General features: G+C 37.0%; 1 protein-coding gene across 4 annotated transcripts in view; it reads right to left on the bottom strand.

The window, feature by feature from the left end:
• Positions 1 to 24,890, bottom strand: part of TFB1M (transcription factor B1, mitochondrial) — a 57,546-nt gene that overhangs the window by 21,632 nt on the left and 11,024 nt on the right. For 2 of the 4 annotated variants that reach the window (XM_012451866.3, XM_021670096.2), the window contains 3 exons: positions 20,239 to 20,347; positions 18,699 to 18,850; positions 7,688 to 7,807 (listed from right to left, as the gene is read on the bottom strand). In XM_012451866.3, coding sequence (XP_012307289.2) covers positions 7,688 to 7,807; positions 18,699 to 18,850; positions 20,239 to 20,347 — 381 coding nt within the window. Of the gene's footprint in view, positions 1 to 7,687; positions 7,808 to 18,698; positions 18,851 to 20,238; positions 20,348 to 23,830; positions 23,893 to 24,890 lie in introns of all 4 variants that reach the window. The other 2 variants (XM_064360530.1, XM_064360529.1) reach the window with 2 other exon arrangements.

Raw genomic sequence — 24,890 nt, 5'->3', positions numbered from 1 at the left:
AGATGAAAGACTAAAGTTATAAAGAAAAAGAAGACAGAAAAAAGGCTATTAAATCATCCTGGTTGAAGCATGCTAAAGCAATTAAACATGAAACTGAGTTTAGAACTTCCAAGCAACCGAGGCAGAGAGGTGGCCATGTAAGCAATCTCACAGCTTTGTCTACTGGTAGGAAGCTAGAGAGGATACTGCTAGGGTCTTGCCCAGGCTCCATCCACTGGGCCAGGGCAGCCATCCCCCAGCTGCTGGCACTGATGGGTGCTAATGGCTCCCAGAGATGCAGCTGCCTCTACTGGGAAGTCACCGCCCCACTGCTCTCAGCAAACTGGCACAGGTTCCAATAAGCCAGTCCCTTGCAACAAGGGAACACAGATGCTGTGGGCAATTTGTGCTACACAACTCCTTCTCCCGCTATGGCTCCAGGCTGAAGCTGGTTTCTAGGAGGAACAATATTCTTGCTTAGCTCTTCCCCTGCCCTTTCCTGCTGCCTTCATGTCCCTTCTCCTGAGGGCCCTTCTTAATACACAGTCTTTATGAAATCTCATCTCAATCTCTGCTTCTAGGAAGAAAATACAGACCAAACACAGAAGAGTCTTAATAAAGCAGGAAAATACTAGTCTTCTGACCTTACGTCAAAATGATTCTCGAATACAAGGTAAATATACAACAGAAATAACATCCTCAGTAACAGATTTCAAAAAACACAAAGGCATGAAAAACAGTTGTTTCTTCTGTGAACCCGTCCACCCACCAAACTCAAGACTATCTCCCACAGAGGTCAAGACCTCAATAGCTGTGAACAAGCGTGTTGGAAGCCTCTAAAATGCTCTTCAAAGGTCAAGAGTAGATGCCTCAAGCTCCAATCTTTTCTTTATATGTCATGGATAGATCATTAACTCATCTACAATTTTAGACACTATTTATGCTTTAAATTTGTACCCTGTTTAAGGGTAGCTTGTTTTATATACCATACTTCCAAGCAGGCAAAATTAAATATAAATTCTATATATAGTTTAACAATTATAATCCTGACTATTATATCATACAACTTAATCCAAAAATATTTGTTCATATCATAACAACTACTTTGGCAGCATTCACATGTGACACACTCATTTTAGGTGCTCTGCATTGGTTATTTCTATTCCTCACAAATGTCCTTCAAGGGTGGTATTATTGGCCAAATCTGGATATGTTAAACTCAGCCTGTTTACCTGACCAAGTTCTCAAAACTAGCAGTACTGGAATTCCAGTAAGTCTAGCTTACTTCCAAGTCTACTACCTCTATCAGTGTCAATAAAAACACCTGTCACAACTCTCATAATATAACTAAATCATTTTCTACTAGGTCAGAGTATAGAACAGGGTTGAGAACTAAAAAGCCCATCCATTCCTTAGGAACTGTGTTAGATTATGAGGCCTATCGCCACAATTCATTTAAAAAAAAAATGAAAGAATTTTGAAGGGCTAGCTAATAGTTCACTATTTCTCAAACCTGAGAAATGTGGAGACTAGCTGAAAAAAAAATTAAGCGTGGAACCCCAGAAATACATGGATTCTCAGGGATCTACAGGAGCTATACAGAAGCTAGCTTGAGAAGCTTAAGAAACAGGTTGTATTCTGTCATGAAAACAATTTTAGTTGTGACTTTGCATTACAAAAGACACTCTGTCTTGTAAAATAATTTCATTAACAGTAAAATAAAACACGAAATTAAAAACATTCTAACTTAAAAGCTACATACTACAGACTCTGGTAGTTTAAGAGACACTAAAGTAGACCAATTAATTAGCTATTTTTTAGAACCTAACAGGTTGTCTGTTTTGTAGACAAAGTATTTTGGGTTCAAATTTTGGGGACTGCACTAGACAGCTTAATAAGAGTGAAGTTCAGCAGTCATTCAGTCCAACCAGTCAGAACAGGATGGTAATAGTTCAATGGTAGGGTAAGTTCTGCCATTAAAGCTTAACTGAGTTAGTTAATCAAAAGATTAAGAAACAGAAGGGATAGCAGATTCTCACAGAAAAAAACGCTGAAAGTGGTTATAAGTAAACCCCTCGATGTATTGCAAAGGAAATTCTCTATAACTGATTCCTGGAGTTTTGATTGAGAATAAGTAACAAATGTTAGTAAATCTCTCCCTCTCTCAACCTCCCAGGAATCTGCCCAACCTCTATTTTTAGCACTTATCTTATCTTACCTTGTGTTGCAATTATGTGTGTCTAAGACTTTCTCTTCTGGCATGCAGGTTTAGTTAGAGTACTAGTTCTGACTTAAAATTTTATTATCTCTGTAAAAACTCTCCCCTTTCTAATTTGAGAAAATAAATTTTTAAAAAATTTGCTCAATGTAACTATCAGTAAAATATTTTCTGACTTTCCTCAGAATATTCTTGCTTGGGCCTAATATGGTTAAACTACTTCAGAGCAGCAGAAAATTCTTTTAGAATTAAAATTTAGCCTGTAATCCCAGCACTTTGGGATGCCAAAGCGGATGGATCACCTGAGCCATGAGTTCAAGACCAGCCTGGCCAATATGGCGAAACCCTGTCTCTATTAAAAACTACAAAAATTAGCCGGGCATGGTGGTACATACCTGTAAGTCCTTGACAAGTGCTTTTCTGGATTACAAATAAAGCCCATGTATGTAATAGTTATAATAAAAATGTGAAGTAAATTGCCATGAAAATGCTTAATTTGCCAAAACATAAACATCCCTCTATAAAAAAAGAATCAAAGACACAGCTAGCTTTTTTCCAAATAATAAATATTTTCTTGTAGCCTTAATCCCAGAGAAGTAAATTTTAATAAATTACCTATGTACCTTACCCCTAAATCAAAGATAAAGTGGATAATAACTTCTAAGCACCATCAAATAATCTCAACTAGGTAACTAAAACAGAGTTAGAAAGCCTCCACTAAAAACATTCTAATATCTATACTAAGAACCCATTGGTAAAATTTAAATAGTCTGGAGATTTTGGATAATGGTAATAACCATAACTATAGAAGTTTATGAGTAAAGATCTTGGTTTTTGATATAATGAGTCTTACAGACTCTCTGGGACACATTTCAAGCAGTGTCTGGAGGGAAATTTATAGCACTAAATGCCCACAAGAGAAACGAGGAAAGATCTAAAATCGACACCCTAATGTCACCATTAAAAGAACTAGAGGAGCAAGATCAAACAAATTCAAAAGCTACCTGAAGACAAGAAATAACTAAGATCAGAGCAGAACTGAAAAAGATAGACACATAAAAAACCCTTCAAAAAAAAAAAAAATCAATGAATCCAGGAGCTGGTTTTTTGAAAAGATCAACAAAATAGACCACTAATAAAGAAGAAAAGAGAGAAAAGTCAAATAGATGCAATAAAAAATGATAAAGGGGATATCACCACCAATCCCACAGAAATACAAACTACCATCAGAGAATATGACAAACACCTCTATGCAAAGAAACCAGTAAATCTAGAAGAAATGGATAAATTTCTGGACACTTACGTCCTCCCAAGACTAAACCAGGAAGAAGCTGAATCCCTGAATAGACCAATAAGAAAATCTGATATTGAGGCAGAAATTAATAGCCTACCTACCAAAAAAAGTCCAGGACCAGATAGGGTCACAGCCAAATTCTACAGGCGGTACAAAGAGGAGCTGGTACCACTCCTTCTGAAACTATTCCAAACAACACAAAAAGAGGGAACCCTCTTTAATTCATTTTATGAGACCAACATCATCCTGATACCAAAACCTGGAAGAGATACAACTGAAAAAGAAAATTTCAGGCCGATATCCATGATGAACATTGATACGAAAATACTACATAAAATACTGGCAAACCAAATCCAACAGCACGTCAAAAAGCTTATTCATCACAATCAAGTTGGCTTCATCCCGGGGATGCAACGCTGGTTCAACATACGCAAATCAATAAACATAATCCATCACATAAACAGAACCAAAGACAAAACCACATGATTATCTCAACAGACGCAGAGAAGGCCTTCGACAAAATTCAACAGCCCTTTATGCTAAAAACTGTCAATGAACTAGGTATCGTTGGAACACATCTCAAAATAATGAGAGCTATTTATGACAAACCCACAGCTATTATCACACTGAATAGGCAAAATCTGGAAGCATTCCCTTTGAAAACTGCAACAAGACAAGCATGCCCTCTCTTACCATTCCTATTCAACATAGTATTGGAAGTTCTGGCCAGGGCAATCAGGCAAGAGAAAGAAATAAAGGGTATTCAATCAGGAAAAGAGGAAGTCGAATTGTCTTAATTTGCAGACAACATGACTATATATTTAGAAAACCCCATGGTCTCAGCCCCAAATCTCCTGAAGCTGATAAGCAACTTCAGCAAAGTCTCAAAATACAAAATCAATGTGCAAAAATCACAAGCATTCCTATACACCAGTAATAGACAGAGAGTCAAACCATGAGTGAACTGTCATTCACAATTGCTACAAAGAGAATAAAATACTGAAGAATATAACTAACAAGGGATGTGAAGGACCTCTTCAAGTAGAACTACAAACCACTGCTCAAAGAAATAAGAGAGGACACAAACAGATGGAAAAACAGTCCATGCTCATGGTTAGGAAGAATCAATTTTGTGAAAATGGCCATACTGCCCAAAGTAATTGATAGATTCAACGCTATCCCCCTCAAGCTACCACTGACTTTCTTCACAGAATTGGAAAAAACCACCTTAAACTTCATATGGAACCAAAAAAGAGTCTGCATAGCCAAGACAATCCTAAGCAAAAAAAAAAAAAAAAAAAAAATCAAAGTTAAAGGCATCACACTACCTAACTTCAAACTATACTACAAGGCTACAGTAATCAAAGCAGCCTGGTACTGCTACCAAAAGAGATATAGACCAATGGAATAGAACAGAGGCCTCCGAAATAATGCCACACATCTACAACCATCTGATCTTTGACAAACCTGATAAAAACAAGCAATGGGAAAAGGATTCCCTATTTAATAAATGGTGTTGGGACAATTGGCTAGTCATATGCAGAAAACTGAAACTAGATCCCTTCCTTACAGCTTATACAAAAATTAACTCTAGATGGATTAAAGATTTAAACATGAGGCCTAACACCATAAAAACCCTAGAAGAAAACCTAGGCAATACCATTCGGGACATATGCATGGGCAAGGACTTCATGACTAAATGCCAAAAGCAATGGCAACAAATACGAAAATAGACAAATGGGATCTAATTAAACTTAAGAGCTTCTGCACAGCAAAAGAAACTATCAATAGAGTGAACCAGCAACCAACAGAATGGGAAAAAACTTTTGCAATCTACCCATCTGACAAAGGGCTAATACCCAGAATCTACAGAGAACTTAAACAAACTTACAAGAAAAAAAAAAAACCATCAAAAAGTGGGTGAAGGATATGAACAGACACTTCTCAAAAGAAGACATTTATGCAGCCAACAAACATATGAAAAAAAGGTCATCATCATTAGTCGTTAGAGAAATACAAATCAAAACCACGTTGCAATACCATCTCATGCCAGTTAGAATGGTGATCATTAAAAAAATCAGAAAACAACAGATGCTGGAGGGGATGTGGAGAAAAAGGAACACTTTACACTGCTGGTGGGAGTGTAAATTAGTTCAACCATTGTGGAAGTCAGTGTGGCAATTCCTCAAGGATCCAGAAACAGAGATACCATTTGACCTAGCAATCACATTACTGGGTGTATACCCAAAGGATTATAAATCACTGTTATAGAGAGACATGCACATGTATGTTTACTGTGGCACTGTTCACAATAGCAAATACTTGGAACCAATCCAAATGCCCATCAATGGTAGACTGGATAAAGAAAATGTGGCACATATACACCATGGAATAGTAAGTAACCATAAAAAGGATGAGTTCATATCCTTTGCAGAGACACAGATAAAACTAGAAACCATCATTCTCAGAAAACTGACATAAAAACAGAAAACCAAACACCGCATGTTCTCACTCACAAGTGGGTGCTGAACAATGAGAACACATGGACACAGGGAGGGGAACATCACACACTGGGGTCTGCTGTGGGGTGTGGGACTAGGGAAGGGATAGCGGAGGGGGGAATAGGGGAGGGATAGCATTCGGAGAAATACCTAATGTAGATGACAGCAAACCACCATGGCACATGTATACCTATGTAACAAACCTGCATGTTTTGTACATGTACCCCAAAACTTAAAGTATATATAATAAAAAATAATGAGTCTTACACTATTTAAAATGTTATATGCACACAGACATGGATGACAAAAAGAAAGCAAGCTACATGGTCACTGGTTTCTTGGTTTCTTTTTCATCAGAATGGCCACCTGTACTAGCAGAGAAAGTCCCCGAAAGCACAAATGTTTTAAATTTGAAGATAACCTATAAAGTATCTCCAGTTGTCAAATTCTGTTTTGGAGCTAATTATTCTGGGAAAAGTCATTTGCAATGTCTCTGAATTCTGAGATGCTGAGGGGAGGTGGCATTGATAGCAAGCTCCCTGAGCTCGATTTAGAAAAATCTGACAATTATGTCTGTTATGTAAGTGGAAGATGGCCTGACTTCCTAGTCACCTGAATGCCCAGCTAACTGGCCAAATGGCAGAGGAAGTATGAAGGTGGCAGCAAAGAGCATGGAGATCACTCAGCGTGTGTTTCAAGACAGACAAGCAGATCTAACACTATTGGTTGGGGTCCCCATTCTAAATCTATAATCTGTATCTAAATCTATAGTCACACAATGCAATTGTTTTCATGCTATCTCTTGTTATTTATAAAGGATACATGATGTGAGGGAAACTCTGCAAGACCTTATATTTGAGAGTTTTAGGGACCAGTGAGAAATTTCTATTCCTCATGAGGCTGTGAATTCCCTGAAGGCAGACTCTGTATCTGATTAGGCTCATATCCCTGTTGTTTCCCCTTGCTGCCCAGCCCATTTTCAAACAGTAAATGCTCAATATACATTCACTGAAGAAAAACATGAGTTTTTTATAGTACACGTCTTGCAGTAACTCATCAAGCAGTGGTTTTGCTAAAATAGACACCAGCTTTTTAATTTTAATTTTTGGCAGAGAAACCCTGTTTCTGTAACTAGCACTTACTCATGTAACTAGCATACAATAGTCAAAGCCTAGTTTAATATCCAACTGTTTTTTCTGCAGATGATTTATCACAAATAACACTACCATAATAAGGTATCCCAAAAAAGTGTTAAAAAAATCATAAGTAAATAATGTTTGATGTAGCTTTAGTTAGAGGTCTCTATCAGAAATCGCAAAAGTATTTTGTTTCTTTTCTCAAATACTGGGTGTCCATGTAACTTATCTTCCATACGGGGATATTTTAAGAGTAACATTATGATGACGAAGATGATGAAAGATACTGCCACCAGGGTAACATGCATGAACCTAAACATTCAGTCACCCTACCTAAGGAGAAGAACAATTATAACAAGAACTAGCTATTCATACTATGATTTTTGTGGTTCTTATTCAGGAGTACAGTGTTTGCATCCTTTAGGATCTAACCTTTGTTTATGTGCAAACACTGTACTTTTCCTGAATAAGAGTGCACTTCTCCTGAATAAGGATGACATATCTCAGGCGAACAAAGGTCCTAATTCTGATATATTGCAACAAACAAGCAGAAACTCACCTCTGGTTTGGGGACAAAAGCTCGTCCTGGAATAGTAAAGATGTGTCGAACATTGCAGAGGTACTGAGCCATAATAGAGAGGCGACTACGCTGTTTGCTTCCTGTAGTGGCTGCAAGTCTCTAGAGAGAGACAAAAATGACTTTTAGCAAGTAATTAGTCCAGCCTGATTAGATGAAAGAGAGTCAACATTCCATTATTTCTGAACAGTAGGTGGACTTTTTGAGACAAATTTGAAAAGGATAGGCTATCTGACACATGACATGCAGCAAACATGGGGAATATTTTCCAACATCAACTGAGGTACACCTAAGAAGTGTGAATTATGTCAAAGATAATGCACTAGAAAATAATAACATTTGTTCTACCACTGGCTGTTGGGATTTTCAAACCACTGTTATATTCTATGGCAGAAGGTACTACATAAAACAAGCAATCGATAAATATTTGATGAAGAAATTAGCAAGGATAAAGAAAAATGAAAGATGCTTAAATACTTAATTTTCTCAATCACCCCAATATATGAATGAACATTTTAAATGGTGTGCTTTTCTTCATTTAATATAATAAAACCTTGAGTATTCAGAACCCTTGGGGAATTGGCTGTTCTTGACAAATAATTTTTGTAAAAACCTAGTGATTTACTCTTTTAAGCACTCAAACATTTTTGTTTTGCAATTAACTAGATATATTTAATTCATAAATGCAATGCAATTGCAATTAAAAGTTCAACAGAATTTTAAAAATTAATTTCCATGTGTATTACATATACTTTTAAAATTAAATTCCATGTAAAATTTATATAAGGCCAAGAATGGCCAGGATACTCCTGAAGAATACCAAGAAGGATAAGGGAGCTCACCCTACCATATATCAAATTGATGCAGGTAGGGTAACAGGTAAAAGACACATTTTAAACAGTGTAAGACAGATCAATCAAACAAATGCCTTAGAAACAGATCCAAGCACATGTAGATATTCAATATATGATACATGCGATGTAGTAACTGCTAATAGAAAAGGACGAATCATTCAATAAGTGACATTGGTATAATTAGATATCTATAGGAGAAAACAGTAGGTCCCGATCTCATACCATAACCAAAAATAAACTCTAAGCAAATTAACAGTAAGTGAAAAGCAAAACTTCAAAATTTTTATAAGTAAATATCTACGACCTTCATGGTAGGGAAGAATTTCTTAAAGATGCAAAAGCAGAGCCATGTAAGAAAAGATATACATGCATACATTATATATATATAATATAATATACATATATATATTTATTTTTTTGCCCTTGGCTGGGCACAGTGGCTCATGCCTGTAATCCAGTGCTTTGGAAAGCCAAAGCGGGAGGATTGCCAGAGGCCAGGAGTTCAAGACCAGCCTGGGCAACACAGCAAGATGCCCTCAACAATAACAACAACAACAAACTACCATGCTTTGCTCTATTAAAATTTTTAATTTATGTATAATAAAAACACTATAAATGTTTATAAGTCACAGACTAAGTATTTGAAACTTCTAAGATAGCATTCAGAATACTGATGAAACTCGTATACATCAATAATCATAAGATAAACAGCTAACAGAATATATAAGGCAACTCACATAAAAGAAATCCAAATAAACCATAAACTATGCTCAACCACAGTACAAAGTAGGAATATGCAAATTAGAACATTAGATATAATTAAAAAAAAATCCTAATAGAACCTAACATTGGAGAGTATCTGCAGCTACAGGAACTTTCAGATACTGCTAGTGAGAGAGGAAATCTGTACAAGCACTTGTGGCATCATCTGGCAATAGAGAGTAGAGTTGAAGCTGTGTAAACCCTCATGCCCTCTAGGTCTCTAAGAATACATCCTAGAGCACAGAATACATGCTTACAAAGAAGATAGATATAAAAATGTTCATTGTGGCATTATGTGTCATGTCAAAAAAATGCAAAAATTAATATATATCTATCAAGAGGTGAATGGAAAAATAAACTGCGATAATTTTGATAATGGAATATGAAATAGCTAAAATAAATAGCAAAGGTTATCAACATAGATGGAATCCCAAAATGGAATAAAGAATAATCAAGTCACAGAAAATTTGTACAGTATAATGTCATTTATATAAAAACTTGAGGCCGGGCGCAGTGGCTCATGCCTACAATCCCAGCACTTTGGGAGGCTGAGGTGGGCGGATCACGAGGTCAAGAGATTGAGACCATCCTGGCCAACATGATGAAACCCCATCTCTACTAAAAAATACAAAAATTAGCCAGGCGTGGTGGTGCGTACCTGTAGTCCCAGCTACACAAGAGGCCGAGGCAGGAGAATCATTTGAACCCAGGAGGTGGAAGTTACACTGAGTCAAGATCGTGCCACTGCACTCCAGCCTGGCGACAGAACAAGACTCTGTCTCACACAAAAAAAACCCCCGAAAACTAAAAAACAAAAACTTGTAAAGATTACTCCTATAATTTAGTCTCGCTCTGTGTGTGTGTGTGTGTGTGTGTGTGTGTGTGTGAGAGAGAGAGAGAGAGAGAGTGTGTGTGTGTGTGTGTGTGTGTGTGTGTGTGTGTGTGTGTGTGTAGTGTGTTATTTATCTTCAGTGCCAGGAGAAAATATGCATGGAAATGGTGATGATGAAGTTTAAGATGGTACAACTCTTAGGAGGGAAAGAAAGGGGATAGAAGAGGGCTCCAAATATATGAACATTTTATTTCTTTAAAAAATATGGCAATATGTTAAAATTCAACAGAGCTGAGTGGTGAGTCAAAAAGCTTAGGGATGCTTATCTTTCTAAAATGTATCCTGCTTTCTCTGTGTTCTTAAGAGCTCAAAGGACATTCTAACACTCTTCTGAATGATTCGGGGGCAACATTACAAACACCAATGATTACTGGAATAATCCAGGGGCTAGGTAGGTAGGCAGGGGCCCCACTGCTCCACAATAAAAGACACAGTGCTTTCTGAGTTGTGTTTGTGGTTGTTGGCTTTGCTCTTTTCCGCTTCACTGCAATGTATCCACATAGTCTAATCACTTCTTCTACTTTGCTGCTTGTAGCCTGCTGTGGACATGAAAACCATATAATTTACCTTATTAAAGCTTTGCCTTACGGAAGATTAAAAAATAGGTTATGTGTGAGTAAAGGAAGAATCTTCCTGTGGGCAAAGTTACAGATTGTACTGAAAGCCAATCTTTCATCTCATACCCCTTCCTCCTGACCTTTTTATTTCAAACCGTCTGGCTTTTGTCTGTTTGGAGAGTTGAAATTATTGGGATGTCGTGTTCAAGATAAGTGATGAGTTACTGTAGCATATAAGACAAAATATAACCTTCCTTACTAAAATGTAAAACCAAGACAATATATACTCTCATGCAGCTACAAAAAAATGACAGAAGTAGAGATTTAAGTTAAAGAATAAGCTTATGGATCAAATGGTCAAAAATACTTCTAGTTCTTCATAAAGTGAAAAAGGAGCTTAACCTTACTACTGGCAAAAGATTCAAAAATTCAAAATGCATTGCAAAATTTTAATATCCAAATGGCATGATTCAAAAAAGATCTTATTTAAGTATATTTCACTTAGAATGCTATGCACACAGCCAGAAACGTCAGGGGAATATGTGTCTTAATCCATTAACTTGACCTATTCAATTCAGTCTTTGTAGCATATAGCCCCAGGCCGTAGAGATGAAAACATGTGAATCATATATTTCAATTTAGAAGAAAGGGACACATAGCTGTCCCTAACTCATTAACGAAAAATTCATATCACAGACCAGAAAGGTCTACAAAAGATTTCATTCAAAGCTGGCATAAAACTTAAATGGTCTATCAACCTCAAATATACACTGCTGTTTCTGTGATAGATATACTATGGGGAAAGCTATGAAAATTTAACATACATTATAAGATAGATGATTTTAGCAACAAAAGGTCAGGACATCAAACTATTTAATTTTTCATTAAAAGGACACCTCTAACCCTTGAGTTTTTAAAAAGCGTTTTGATGGAGTATGGGAAAAACAAGGGGTCAAACAATTTACAAGGACAGTGTTTTCTTATTAATCTAAAATAATTTTAAGTACAAGTAGAAAAACTAGGCTTACACTTGAGAAGCTATGCAGCCATATATCAGGGACAATGAGAACTATGTAATGTAATTAATGGAAAGGTGACTCCCTCCCTGCTAGGGATGTACCCATAAATAGCCAGGGTCCTCTGGAGATGGTAGGACCCAGAAAGGAAAGAACACAAGGCCAGCTACATCAAGAACTTGAACATCACGACTTTGGCAGAAAACACACTAACTGTACTCAAGTTCAGCTGTCCCTGTAACTACTTCATGACCTTTTGGAAGGCATTAATCCCTTTTGAGCCTCAGTTCATCACTTATATTAATAAAATGAGCCTAGGTGGGATTAGTTCTCACTTATTGCTTAAGAGTCTGATTATATTTTATGAGCTGTAACTTTATACTATCTATATGTCCCTTAATGTCTATGAGCTAAATTCTTACCTTTAGATCCTGTAGTCCTAGAGACAGGGATAAGACAACGGTGCTCATTTATTTCTGTTTTGTAATTCACAAGGCCAAACAAAGTAAATGTTAAAAAGAGCTTTCTGTGGCTAAAACATAAAATTACATATACAAGCATGTGAAGAGCAAATGGCATATAAGGAAATGCAGCTATATGAAATGGTTTGAATTGGTGCCCCTGCCCAAATCTCATGTCAAATTGTAATTCCCAATGTTGGAGAAGGGGTCTGGTGAAAGGTGATTGGATCAAGGGGGGCGATTTGTTCTCATGACAGTGAGTTCTCACGAGAATTGGTTGTTGCAAAGTGTGTAGCCCCTCCCCTCCCTCTCTCTTCCTCCTGCTCCAGCCATGTAAGCCATGCCTGCTTCCCCTTTGCCTTTGGCTGTGACTGTAAGTTTCCTGAGGCCTACCCATCTGTACTTCCTGTAGAGCTGCAGAAATGTGAGCCAATTAAACCTCTTTTTATTTTTTTTATATACATTCTCAGGTATCTCTTTATAGCAGTGTATAGAACAGACTAATATACTACATATTCTTCCACTGAAACTTTCACTTGCAAAACGTGAAAATCAGAGGACCAGTATTACCCAGACTTCTAGGGTATTCCATAAATTATAGACTCAATATAAACTCTTCTCAATATTCATGCTAAAATTTAACTAAAATCAACCTTTTTTGTTAAAGAAAAAGAACTGCATATGGTGAAGTCAAAGCAACACTATTATTAATAACCACAACTGACATTCTGAGTCACTGAAAAAATTACTCCATTTCTTCTTAAGTCTCTATTTCTTTGTGTTTCCCCCCACACAAATAGAGTACATAGTATTTTGTATCTCTATTGTGTTATTCAAGAACAGAAATACCAAAATAATCATGTCAGCTGAGAAAAATAAATCCAAAGATGTGGTATAATAAGAAATATAATTGGACTTTGTCCCTGGTTCCTTGCACACACCTCCTAAAACCCCTGAAATTTCCTGAGTGATAGACATGTCGTTTTTTAAATTCACAAGTCCCCCAGAATTTACAGTAATGAGATAACTTAGGATGAGGCCTCTAGGTAGCTCAAGATGGGGCTGGTCACTGAGACCTACTGATTACCCATTACTTAAACATAGGTAAAGTGTTTCCCTGAGTTTTTGAGCCATTCTGACAAATGATTTAACTGAGGAGGGGATCATGGGAACCTCTGATTTATTTTATCGCTGGTCGCTCAGAACTACTGGAGGCCCATATTTGTGACTGTCATCTGAAGTGAGGAGTAGTCTTGCAGACGTGGCCCTTAACTTGTGGGATCTAACACTAAAAACAAGTGGACAGTGTTGGAATTGAATTCAACTGTAGGATGCCCAGCTGGTGTTTGGAGAATTGGAAATTGCTTGCTGTGGAAAAAACCCACACATCTGGTGTCAGAAGTTGTATAAGTGCAGAGGAAACAAAATAGTTTCTGTCAGAATCAACATATCCAAAGGTTGAGAAAATGACAAAGAAAACTCAGCACGGGCCCAATTCAAACCAACAGAAGAGAATTAGCAGGTTCACCAAGAGGAAATGACAAAGACCTTAAGGAAAGTGGTGATATCATCTCGGGGTTCCTAGCAAACACAAAAGGGTCCTACATTATTATGATGGAAAGTTCCAAGACTACTGAGAGAAAGATTTTATGGCCAAATAATCTAAAGGGAAGTTTTTCAACCTTGGCATGAATGACATTGTGGGCTAATTAATGTTGGGTAGTTCTTTGCTGTGGGAGGCTCTGCTGCACACCGAAGAATGTTTCCCAGCATCCCTAACCTTCTATTCACTAGAGACCAGAAGCTCCCTCCTGGGTGTAACAACCAAAAACATGTCAGACATTGCCAAATATCCCTGAGGTGTAGATAAGTCAAAACTGCTCTCGTCGGAAATGATTGCCCTAAACAGGAACAAGGGTAAGAAGAGAGGGATAGATATAAGAAATGAAATTCCTATGATACACTCAAATTATTTGAGAGAAAGGCATTTAAAGAATTAAGCTTATGTAACAGTAGAGTCTATAGATTTCAAACATATTAAAAAATTAAAAAGTTTTGTTCTGAAATAACTATAAAGCTGAATAAGTCATAGGAAACAAGAGTTTTCATATAGTGGACAACAGGCGGAGCAGGTCTGTCATCACTGAAATGGAAAGATGAGCCTTAGATGCCCAGCCTGCGGAGGCCTGGAGGCCCTTCTTGGGCTGCAGCGGAGGCAGGGGGAGCACAAACTGAGTCTAGATGTCTCCTAGATACAGGGAACCAGAGCTGGAGATCCAGGAGGCCTCAACAGGCAAAATTTGTGGGGTGGACTACCAGATATATGGAAAATGCACACACGTGGGTGCCCACACGTGTGCAGGAGCAGGGGCTGGGGAGACAGGAACAGGAGAGGGGGAGAGAGTATGAGGCAGAGCTCCAGAGGTAGCAAAAGGGTCCCCCAAGTACCCTGCTGAGCACTGATCTGCAGGTGCCTGATTGGGAGCCTGAACTAGAACAAAGGGAAGGCAGGAGCAATTGGGGCTTACATGGCTCAAGAGGCCCTGATACAGGCAGGGCATTGGGTACCTTTCTCAGAAAGGTCATGACTTGGTACTGGGGCTCAATTAGCCCCAAATTAAAAGCTACCCTGGATTCACCAGAACAATAAAAGCCTCAAGAGATCCCACCTATGTGTCAGAACAAACCCAAAACTCAACCCAATACCACAAAACCCAGCCCTCATCAGCATTAAAAAAACCTCTCACAATTCCTGATGTTTTGTTAAAAGTTACCAGGCTTTCAAAGGAACAAAAATGGAACCCATAGCAAGGGAGGAGAAATCAACCACTAAAACAGAAATGACAGAGGTAATGAAATTAGCAGTCAAGGATCTTAAAACAGCTACTTTATTTATTTGTTCAATTTTTTTGAGACAGGGTCTTGCTCTGTTGCCCAGGCTGGAGGAGTGCAGTGACATGATCATGGCTCAATGCAGTCTTGATCTCCTGGGCTCAGGTGATCCTCCTACCTCAGCCTCCTGAGTAGCCAGGACCACAGGCAAGTGCCACTAGGGCTTGTTAATCAATTAATTAGTTTATTTTTTGTAGAGATGAGGTCTCCCTATGTTGCCCAGGCTGGTCTCCAACTCTGGGCTCAAGCAATTCTTCCACCTTAGTCTCCCAAAGTGTTGAGATTACAGGTGTGGGCCAGCACATCTGGCCAAAACATCTACTTTAAATATCATACATATGTACAAAAATGCCAAGGAAGGCACGAACATAATGAGGACCAAAAGAGAAGATCCAAAGACCCAAATGGAACTTACAGAGATAAAAATACAATATTTTGAATGAAAAATACATTGCATAAAATTAATGAACTAGACAATGCAGAAAAGGGTGGTGAATTTGAAAACGTAACAATTGGAATTAATTTTTATGTATGGTGAGTTACCAAATTTTTTTTTCTTAATAGTTAACCAAATATCCATGCATTTACTTGATTCTTTCCTTCACTGCTGATTTTTGATCTGACAATTATCATATACTGCTAAGCTGTCTGCATTGGGCTTTCTAGTCTAGCAATTGCTCTGTCACATGCCACTTGTCATACTGCTTTAATTATTAAAGCTTCATCATACATTTTAGCATATGACAAGCAAGTCTTCTGTCATGACTCTCCTTTTTCAACACCTTATGTATTCTTGCAGGTCTGTTCCTCCAGATACATTTATCGTATTTCAAGATAAATTCTTTGATAATTATAATTAGATATACAGAATTCTTGGAAACAATTAGCACCTTTACAATAATCATGCTTCCTTCTGGGGCTATGGTATTTCTCTTGATTTATCTCAGTGACCTTGAGATTCTCAGTAAGGTTTTGTAGTTATTTTCATATATGTCTCTCATTTTTTCTTAGGTTTTCAAAATAATTATTTATCTCCGAATAATATGTTTGTACTTAACATTCCAAAAATGGTATATTTCCCTTGTTTGACTCCCTGTTATATTTAGTATTCCATTTATTTATAATGAATTCAATCTTCAACTCTTGAGTTTTTGTATCTTTTCTTTCACTGTATGCAAACTTCACAGTAGTTTTATCAAATTTGCCTTTATTTGGCTCCAATCTGGACTGACTGTTCTTCCCGAAGACTCCTTCCTCTCTGTCCTACTGCTTCCTGGATTTCATGTCATTTTTTTCTTCACGTCTCTAATCAGACCAAAGCTTATATGGTCTTTTGCTATTATGACCGAGGTGCTGACAGGGATACATGAGGGCCAACTTGTGATCAAATGGAGCTAGGTTAATTGGGACCTATAAGTTAAAAACAGTAAAATTGGCGCCTACTTCAAAATACAGAGAAATCAATCCCAAGTGAACAATAGATATAGATGTAAATGTGAAAGCTAAACACAAAGCTTCTAGAAGATAAAAGAAGAATATCTTCATGAACTCAAGATATAAAAGGGTTTCCTCAGCAAGACACAAAAAGCACTAAACATAAATTTAAAATTAAGAATGCTTGCTCTTCAAAAGACACCATAAAAAGACAGTAACAACATGCCATAGAGTAGAAGAAATGCTTAATACGTTTAACTTAGGACTAGTATGAGGAGTATTGAAGAGTATTTGAGAACTCTCCAAATCAACAGGAAAACGATAAGCAACCCAAAAGAAAGGTGAGCAAAAAGCAAGCACTACATAAAAAAGCAAGTAACCCAAAAGGCCAGTAAACACACAATAGTGCCCAATTTTGCTACAAATCAGCAAAGACAAAATAAGACACAATGACATTCCATTACCCTCAGATTAATAAAAATGTACAAGTCTGGCAATAGTGACTACTGGCAAGAATATGGGAGCAAAATGAACACATACACACTTCTGGTGGGAATATAAACAGGTGTGACGATTTCGGAGATCAATTTAGCACTATCTGTGCAAGAGTAAAGATTGGCAGCTCCATTCCCAGGTAAATACCCTGGAAAACTTCTGCCCATGTGCCCTACCTGACATAGTATGGAATGTTTATGACAGTTCTGTTTGTAAAAACAGAACACTGAAACTAATTCAGGGTCTTCGAACATGAGAATGAATAAAGATTTTACAGAGTCAAATAGTGGGTAGTACATATAGCTACCTAAGTAAACTACAGTCATGAGCAACATCAGTGAATCCTACAAATAATGTTCAGGATAAAAAGAAGACATACTATATGAATACATAGAGAATACATATTATACGAATCCCGTTGTCAAAAGTGGACAAAACTAAAGTATATTCATCATAGGAATATCAATCTATGTGATAAGACTATGCAAGGGAATAATGAATCCAAATTCACAGTAGTAATTACCTTAGTAGCATGGGATGGAAAGGAGATGCAATCAGAGAGAGGGATACAATAGCCTATCAAAGGTACCGGTAATTCAATTACCAATGTGGGTAGTGGGGATTCAGGAGTTCCCTTTATGAAGCCATCCATGTACATTATATAGTCATCCCTCGGTATCTGTGGGTTCCATAACCATGGATTCAACCAACCCCAGATCAAACATATTCAGGGAATAAAAAAAGGATGGTTATATCTGTACTGAACATGTACAGATTTTTCCCTTATTATTCCCCAAATAATACAGTGTAACAACTATTTATATTCCATTTATATTGTCTTAGGTATTATAAATACTCTAGAGATGACTTAAAGTATATGGGATGATATGCATAGGTTATGTGCAAATACTATACTGTTTTATATCAGGGACTTGAACATCCACAGATTTTGGTATTTGTGGGGGTTCTGGAACAAATTCCCTATGTATACCAAGGGATGGGTGGATACTCTTGTACTTATATGTCACAAAAACATTTTTTAAAAAACACTTAGAGTCTGCACATCCCTCCTTATACCTCCGCAGCTCAAAAACCACCCTTGCCTACCCTGGAGGGTTTACTTTCTAGAGTGAACCCAGAACACTCCTGCCATGGGAATACAGGCATAGCAGGCTTTGCTGAGGTGAAGGATGAAGTGCAATTTCTATACAAATAATGAAACCCTCAATTCCCTTTTCCTTCTCAGCTCTAAACTGATTATTACATTCTTTATCTGTCATGCCATTAAGCCTAAAAGATCGATTTTAAGGTATCCCATGCCAATCCTGGGTATGGCTAACAGGGCATAGATTTTGTCTTTCTCCAATGGCATCAACAGCTGTTGCATCCCTGTGCTTGCTACATTCCCTCCTTGGCTAACTCACATCATTCATGTTTTCCCAGAATTTCACAGCAGTTACATCTGTCGGCATCATCATCGGTTTAACTTTTGGCTGAGCTGCTGCTGGGCTTTTCTGCGTGTAATGAGATGTTAACTTAGAAAACACAGACTGTGGTAAAAACGCAGTATTATAATTTTGCTTTGGAATTTGAACATGTGATAAAATAGTCACAAAAAGTCAAAACTTACCTCTGCCACTTCCTTTTGAAAAGTCAAAGTCATCTGAGTTCTGCCATAAACGAAAGGTCCATCTCTACAAGACATGCTTTCAAGCCACTTGATAATCAGTGGAGTTGAAACACTAAAAGGCAGATTTCCAATAATATGTACATTTGGAGGATCTGGTGGCAGAGGAAAAAAAAAACCACTGAAATAATTCCATCAATATATTCTGAAGACAATTTCAATTACGAGTAAAATCAAACTGGATATTAAGAGCATCAAACAAAAATTGATAGATATGGCTGAGTATTTTTCATTTCATTTATTATTCGAAAGCAATGCTTTCTCATAATCAAATTTGGATTACTGAGGAAAAAATTATACTTAATTACTGCTCAGTTACTCAGAGATAGTCCTTGAATTTCTGGCCTAAAAAATACATGAAAAAGAGTTTGAGGAATTTATGAGAATTTATTTTGGATATGATGAGGCTAAAGTGCCTATGGGACATCTCGATGAAGCTGTCAGAGGTCAGATGCCCAGGAAGGAGATACAGGCAGGATATGAAGATGTGAATGTCTGCAATACATAGGTGGTAAGTGAAGCCATAGGAATGGAGTAATCCGGCAAATCTGCCCAAAAAGAAAAATCCCAGAAACAACCATATGTACAAAGTGGGTAGAAAAATAACCACCAGCTAAGAATAGTTAGAAAAAGTTCACAAATGTAAAAGGAAACACAGGAGGGCGTGGTAACAGGGAGGACACGAGCAGAGAAATCCTCCGGAAGACTGTGGGTTACAGTCAAATGAATGTGGAAGAGCTGTCAGGTAAGGTTTGAAATAGGCACTGTGATTCCAGCTTGGCTGGGCTGGGGCAGAAACCTGAAGGCTGAATGCTAAGAACAGGAGGGCCTGTTAGCTGGTGGAGACTGCAAGTGCAGCCCCCTCTGAAGGAGTCTGGTCACTGCGGGGGCCAGAGACATGGAGGCAGCCAGATGTGGAGGCGTCCTAAGCACTCTTCCATTGGTTCCGAGAGTCTGTTATAGGAAGAAACATACCCTATTTATCTATGCATTCTGAAGGGCAGCACATAGCAGGTACCTAATAAACACCGTGAATGAAGACTGCCTTGGTCATTGAATGTGAAAAATAACAGAAAAAGTTAAAACAAAGGCTCGGGTATGGCTTAGTTTACTAAAGCACTTCTTTTTTTCCATTATTTGGAACAAGTAACAATTTATAATTTACCCTATCCTCATATGGTATCATAAAAAATGACATGCTTATTTGCACAGAATTCAAAACATTTGAAAATTTTAGACAAATGAATTAGAATTAAGAAAAAGTAACCAAATTTTATAATTTGAAAGCAAGTAGCAGTATTTAATTCTGTTCAGATAATTTTAAATAGAAACATAAGACATTTTCATAAATATATAATAAACATTTGTGATTTAAATAATTATAAAATAAAATATTTTATAATTATTTAAATCACATTAAAATAATTTAAATATTTAAATATAAAATAATTAAAATATTTTATAATTACCCAAAAGCACTTACCATCTTCCCAGGGTCTTTTAAGACTTTCTGGAAAAGCCTTTTCTACTTTAAATGTCAACACATCTCCATGAACAATTCTCAGCTTCCCAGGTGCTGCATCAGAAAGCATCTAGTTTATAAAAAGATCAGTAAAATGAGCTCATACACTTGTGAAAATAACAAAACTAAACTTTTTAAACCTGTGCATTTAAAAAATCAGTTAAAAAAGCCAGAGACTAGGGGTGATCATTAATGAACAAATAGTACATCATGTCCATTGCAACAGACAATGGTGGTGTTTCACTCTAACATGCATGAATAATTAGGGATAGTAACAAACAGTACAACGCTAGCTTAAAATTTTACAAATATATTAGTGTAATTTGGACCCACAGAATGAATTCTATTTTTGTAGAGACTTAGCATAAACTCACTCCTATCAGTAAGTTTTTAAATTAGAGACTAAGGACATTATCACGAAATACTGAGAATTAATCAGGAGTCAACCATATGAAGATGAGCTAAATTTAACTAAGTCTGTATAGCCTAAATATATATAAAGGATTCTATATATCATCAAGACCTTTAACTTAATAAACAGGGAGATTTAGCCAAGTAGAAAGTCACGGGTCAATGCCAGTCTCCACTTGGCACTCTGAGACACTCCTCTGACCAGAGCATCCCTCATCTTAGTATTTGTTGATCCATAGCTCCTATTGACATAATGAGTAACACTGGATGTCTTAACAGTAGCTACTTTCCAGCCTATTTCCACCTTCTAACCATTTGTTTGCTTTCTTCCCTTTTCCTTCTGTCTTTGTGAGCAAAAAGGAAAAAAAAAAAAAGCACCTGTAGTCTTTTTCTTCTTCATTCCATCTACCCTACCACCACACTGTCACAGTACTCAAGAGTTGGCACTTAATTCAAAAGAACTTTAATAATATAGTTCTTTTGTCATCTATAAATTCATATCGTGTTAAGTGCTCCTGTACCCAACACAAAACTTGATTCTTGAAGTCCTTGGTTAAAAGAAAGAAAGAAAGAAAAAAAGCAGTTTCCGATCTTAAACATTTTAAAAGGCAGGCGTGAGTGTATCAATGAGAACACATCACTGCTAAGGTAGATTTCAAGGAAAGAAGTGACTCTCTTCCCACACTAAATCAGAGCTCAGAGAACTCTGGCTTCAACTCAGTTGCCAAGATTCTAGAATGTGCCCAGAACTTTATAGGGATGGTAAACAGGCTCAAAAGAGAACATCTGCCCTGAGCCTACCTTGGTCCTAATTCTCTAGGTCCATTAAAGCTGTTTTTTTTCCTCCTAACACTCTCCCCTTGCCCAACTCATACAACCAAGAGGGAGGATGGACAAGATGCTCACAGAAGCCAGAGAGAAGGCACTGGACCAAGAAACATGGTTTGTGGATTGGTCCGCCTTTGTGTCAATACTGTGCTGTGCACCTGCCTCTTCATAGCACTTATAAACTCTATCTCAATTTCTGCTGCAACAACAATATGCTCTTTAAGGGCAGGACCTGTTTCCTATCTACCTTTATAGTTGATGTAGCTACAACAATGCATGGTTGAGTGTTTAATACATATTTAAGAAATGCATGAATAAGTGAATGACCAAATGCCATTCGGGTATCTGTAAAAAGCTGAAAACTTTCTCTTTTAGCCTGGGAGATTTTGGCTCCCCAAATTTGTAGGGTCTAGAAATTTGCAAAGATTTACTTTACAAGTGAATCAGGCAGATTTACACAAATAATCTTCCAGAAACACACAGCTGAAATGCCTCTACTAGTAAGAGGCTAAACATATTTTAAGTATGGAAATCATCTAGTTTGATATGTTTAGCCATGGTAGTTTAGCAAAAATAATTGCATACCTCTGATATTAATGTACTTATGGATTATTTTAAATTACCACAAGTTACTAAAACTTGACCTGGTGAGTTCCAGGCAATAACTCTTAGAAAATGTAACAATTTCAATATACTAAAAATTTAAAAACAGACAGCTCTCTATGTGGCATGCTCTTAATGTATAAAACCACGTATTTAATGATAGCACTTATTGTCAATGGAAAATGCTAAATATTTTTCTATAATTATTTTTCACAAAATTAAAACCAAGCAAATTAGTGTGCCAAAAACAAAGAGGCAGAACTGAAAGCTTATGTCTCATGATGTTAATATATAGAAAGTATTTAATAATTAGTGTTGGGACTAAAACACCACAAAACAATGTAAATTTGGCTCTTTGGCATTAACTTATATGTTCTGATAACCACATTTTAAACATTAACTTTTCCTACCCTGACGGATACAACTTCATACATACCTAAAAGCTAATATAATACAATATAAATAAATTTACCTTCCTTTCCTATGTTTTCTTTTTTTGTTTGTTTTGTTTTTTGTCAGTCTCTCTCTGTTGCCCAGGCTGGAGTACAATGGCACAATTTTGGCTCAATGCAACCTCCGCCCCTGGGGTTCAAGCAATTCTCTTGTCTTAGCCTCTCTAGGAGCTGGGATTACAGGTGTGCTCTACCACGCCTGGCTAATGTTTGTATTTTTAGTACAGATGAGATTTCACCATGTTGGTCAGGCCGGTCGCAAACTCCTGACCTCAAGTGATCCACCTGCCTCAGCCTCCCAAAGTGCTGGGATTACAGATGTGAGCCACTGTGCCTCGCCCCTTTCCTAGGTTTAAAACTGCATTTCTATTACATTTCTTTTGGATTCCCATTCACTTTTAAATCTCAGTCAAGGACAAACCAATTTCTCCTCACACTTTAAAAGGTGCACCTCCTCCTTGACAATTTGTAGCCTGATCTACTTTGCAACTCCCCACTACAGAAGAAATGAATGCTGGTGTTAACAGATTTATGTGAAGTACTTAAAGCAATTATGGGCACAAAGTCCTAGACAGACTAAATTGATAACATGATTATAGACAGTACACTTTAAAACACTTAAAATGATATTAAGCAATGACACACAAAGACTTTCTAGCCAACCAGTAACAGAAATGTTTTCACTACCATAATGGTATGTGGGGTATGGTGGAGGGGTGGGAAAAATCACTATTATATTCCTTCAAGAATAACAATGGAGCATTACACTTCAAAACCCTGAAAGTGTTATCACCGAATGTGCTTAAAGGCACAGCCAATCACAAATGCAGACCCCAGATTACAGCCAAATGAGAATTTTTACAGACACTCTCAAACTGTTCTTTCATTTTTATTTTAGTGTTCAATTCTATGTTCTTCCAAAATGAGATGTATGCCAGTTTAGAGTAAAAGACATCATTAAATAAGGCTATAAAAGAAGAAACAGAAAACCAAACCACAAAAAGGGTAAGTATATATGTAAAACACAAGATTTAACAATCCTAACAATCATTAGAGATTTTATGCTAGCTCTCATGATTTACATAATGAAATATGTAATTTTTGCTTTCCAATAGTTATACCAAGCCTCTAAGAGACAAATTTTTTTCCTGGCATTATGCTTAGTAAAGGGTACATGAAACAATGTAATAAACAATGCCTTTAATAAAAGTTTAATTGACTCACAATACAGCATGGCTGGGAGGCTTCAGGGAACTTACAATCATGGTGGAATGGGAAAGTAAACATGTTCTTCTTCATATGGTGGCAGCAAGGAGAAGTGCTGAGCAAAAGGGAGAAATACCCTTTATAAAACCTTCAGATCTCATGAGAACTCACTCACTATCATAAGAACAGCAGCACCAGGGTAACTGCCCCATGATTCAATTACCTCCCACTAGGTCCCACCACAACACATGGGGATTATGGGAACTACAATTCAAGATGAGATTTGAGTGGGGACATGGCCAAACCATATTGGATCTTATTCTATTTATGTTTTATTTTTAATTGACACATAATAATTATGTGTTCTCATCACAAAGAAATGATAAATGTTTGAGGTGAATATGCTAATTATCTTAATTTTATCATTATACATTGTACACAATATATAGGTATGCTAACTACACAATCTTCTTCCTTAGATCAATGTATAGGTATGCTATATTGCACAATCCTCTGCCTTAGGCTGAGAATACTGAACCAAATTTCATGCTTTTCTTGATGACCTGGGGTCATTGTTGCCTTTAGAATAATGACCTATGCTAATTATGATATGCTTATACAACTGTGAAAAATGATATGATAAAATTAGGATAATTGGCATATACGCTTCAAACAGTTATCATTTCTTTGTGGTGAGAACATTCAAAATCCTCTTTTCTGGCTATTTTGACATACACAATATATTGTTGTTAACTATGGTCACCCTACTGTGCATGGAACAGTATTGCACAATAGAACTTATTCCTCCCATCAACGGTAACTTTGTACCTGTTGACCAGCCTCTCTAACCCCACCGCCCTCGCTTGCTTTTTAAGCAGGACCTGAATGCCTATGTATAGTACAGACTCATTTACCCAGCCTCATCAAGGAATTAGATGTTTGATTTGGTAAATTTTCTGTTCAGTAAATATTTATTCCTTTAAATATTAACATTTTTAAAGAAGAAATATATAGAAGAAAATCCTTCTAAACTATATTGCAGAATCCTCTCCCTTAGGCCAAGAACACTGAACCGAATTTCACCCTTTTCTTGATGACCTAGTGTCACTGCTA

This window comes from Aotus nancymaae, unplaced genomic scaffold (genome assembly GCF_030222135.1).
Source record: "Aotus nancymaae isolate 86718 unplaced genomic scaffold, 86718_ANA_hifiasm-v0.15.2.pri h1tg000040l, whole genome shotgun sequence".
In the NCBI taxonomy this organism is placed as follows: Eukaryota; Metazoa; Chordata; class Mammalia; order Primates; family Aotidae; genus Aotus; species Aotus nancymaae.
This window is presented reverse-complemented; position numbering and strand designations above follow the sequence as displayed.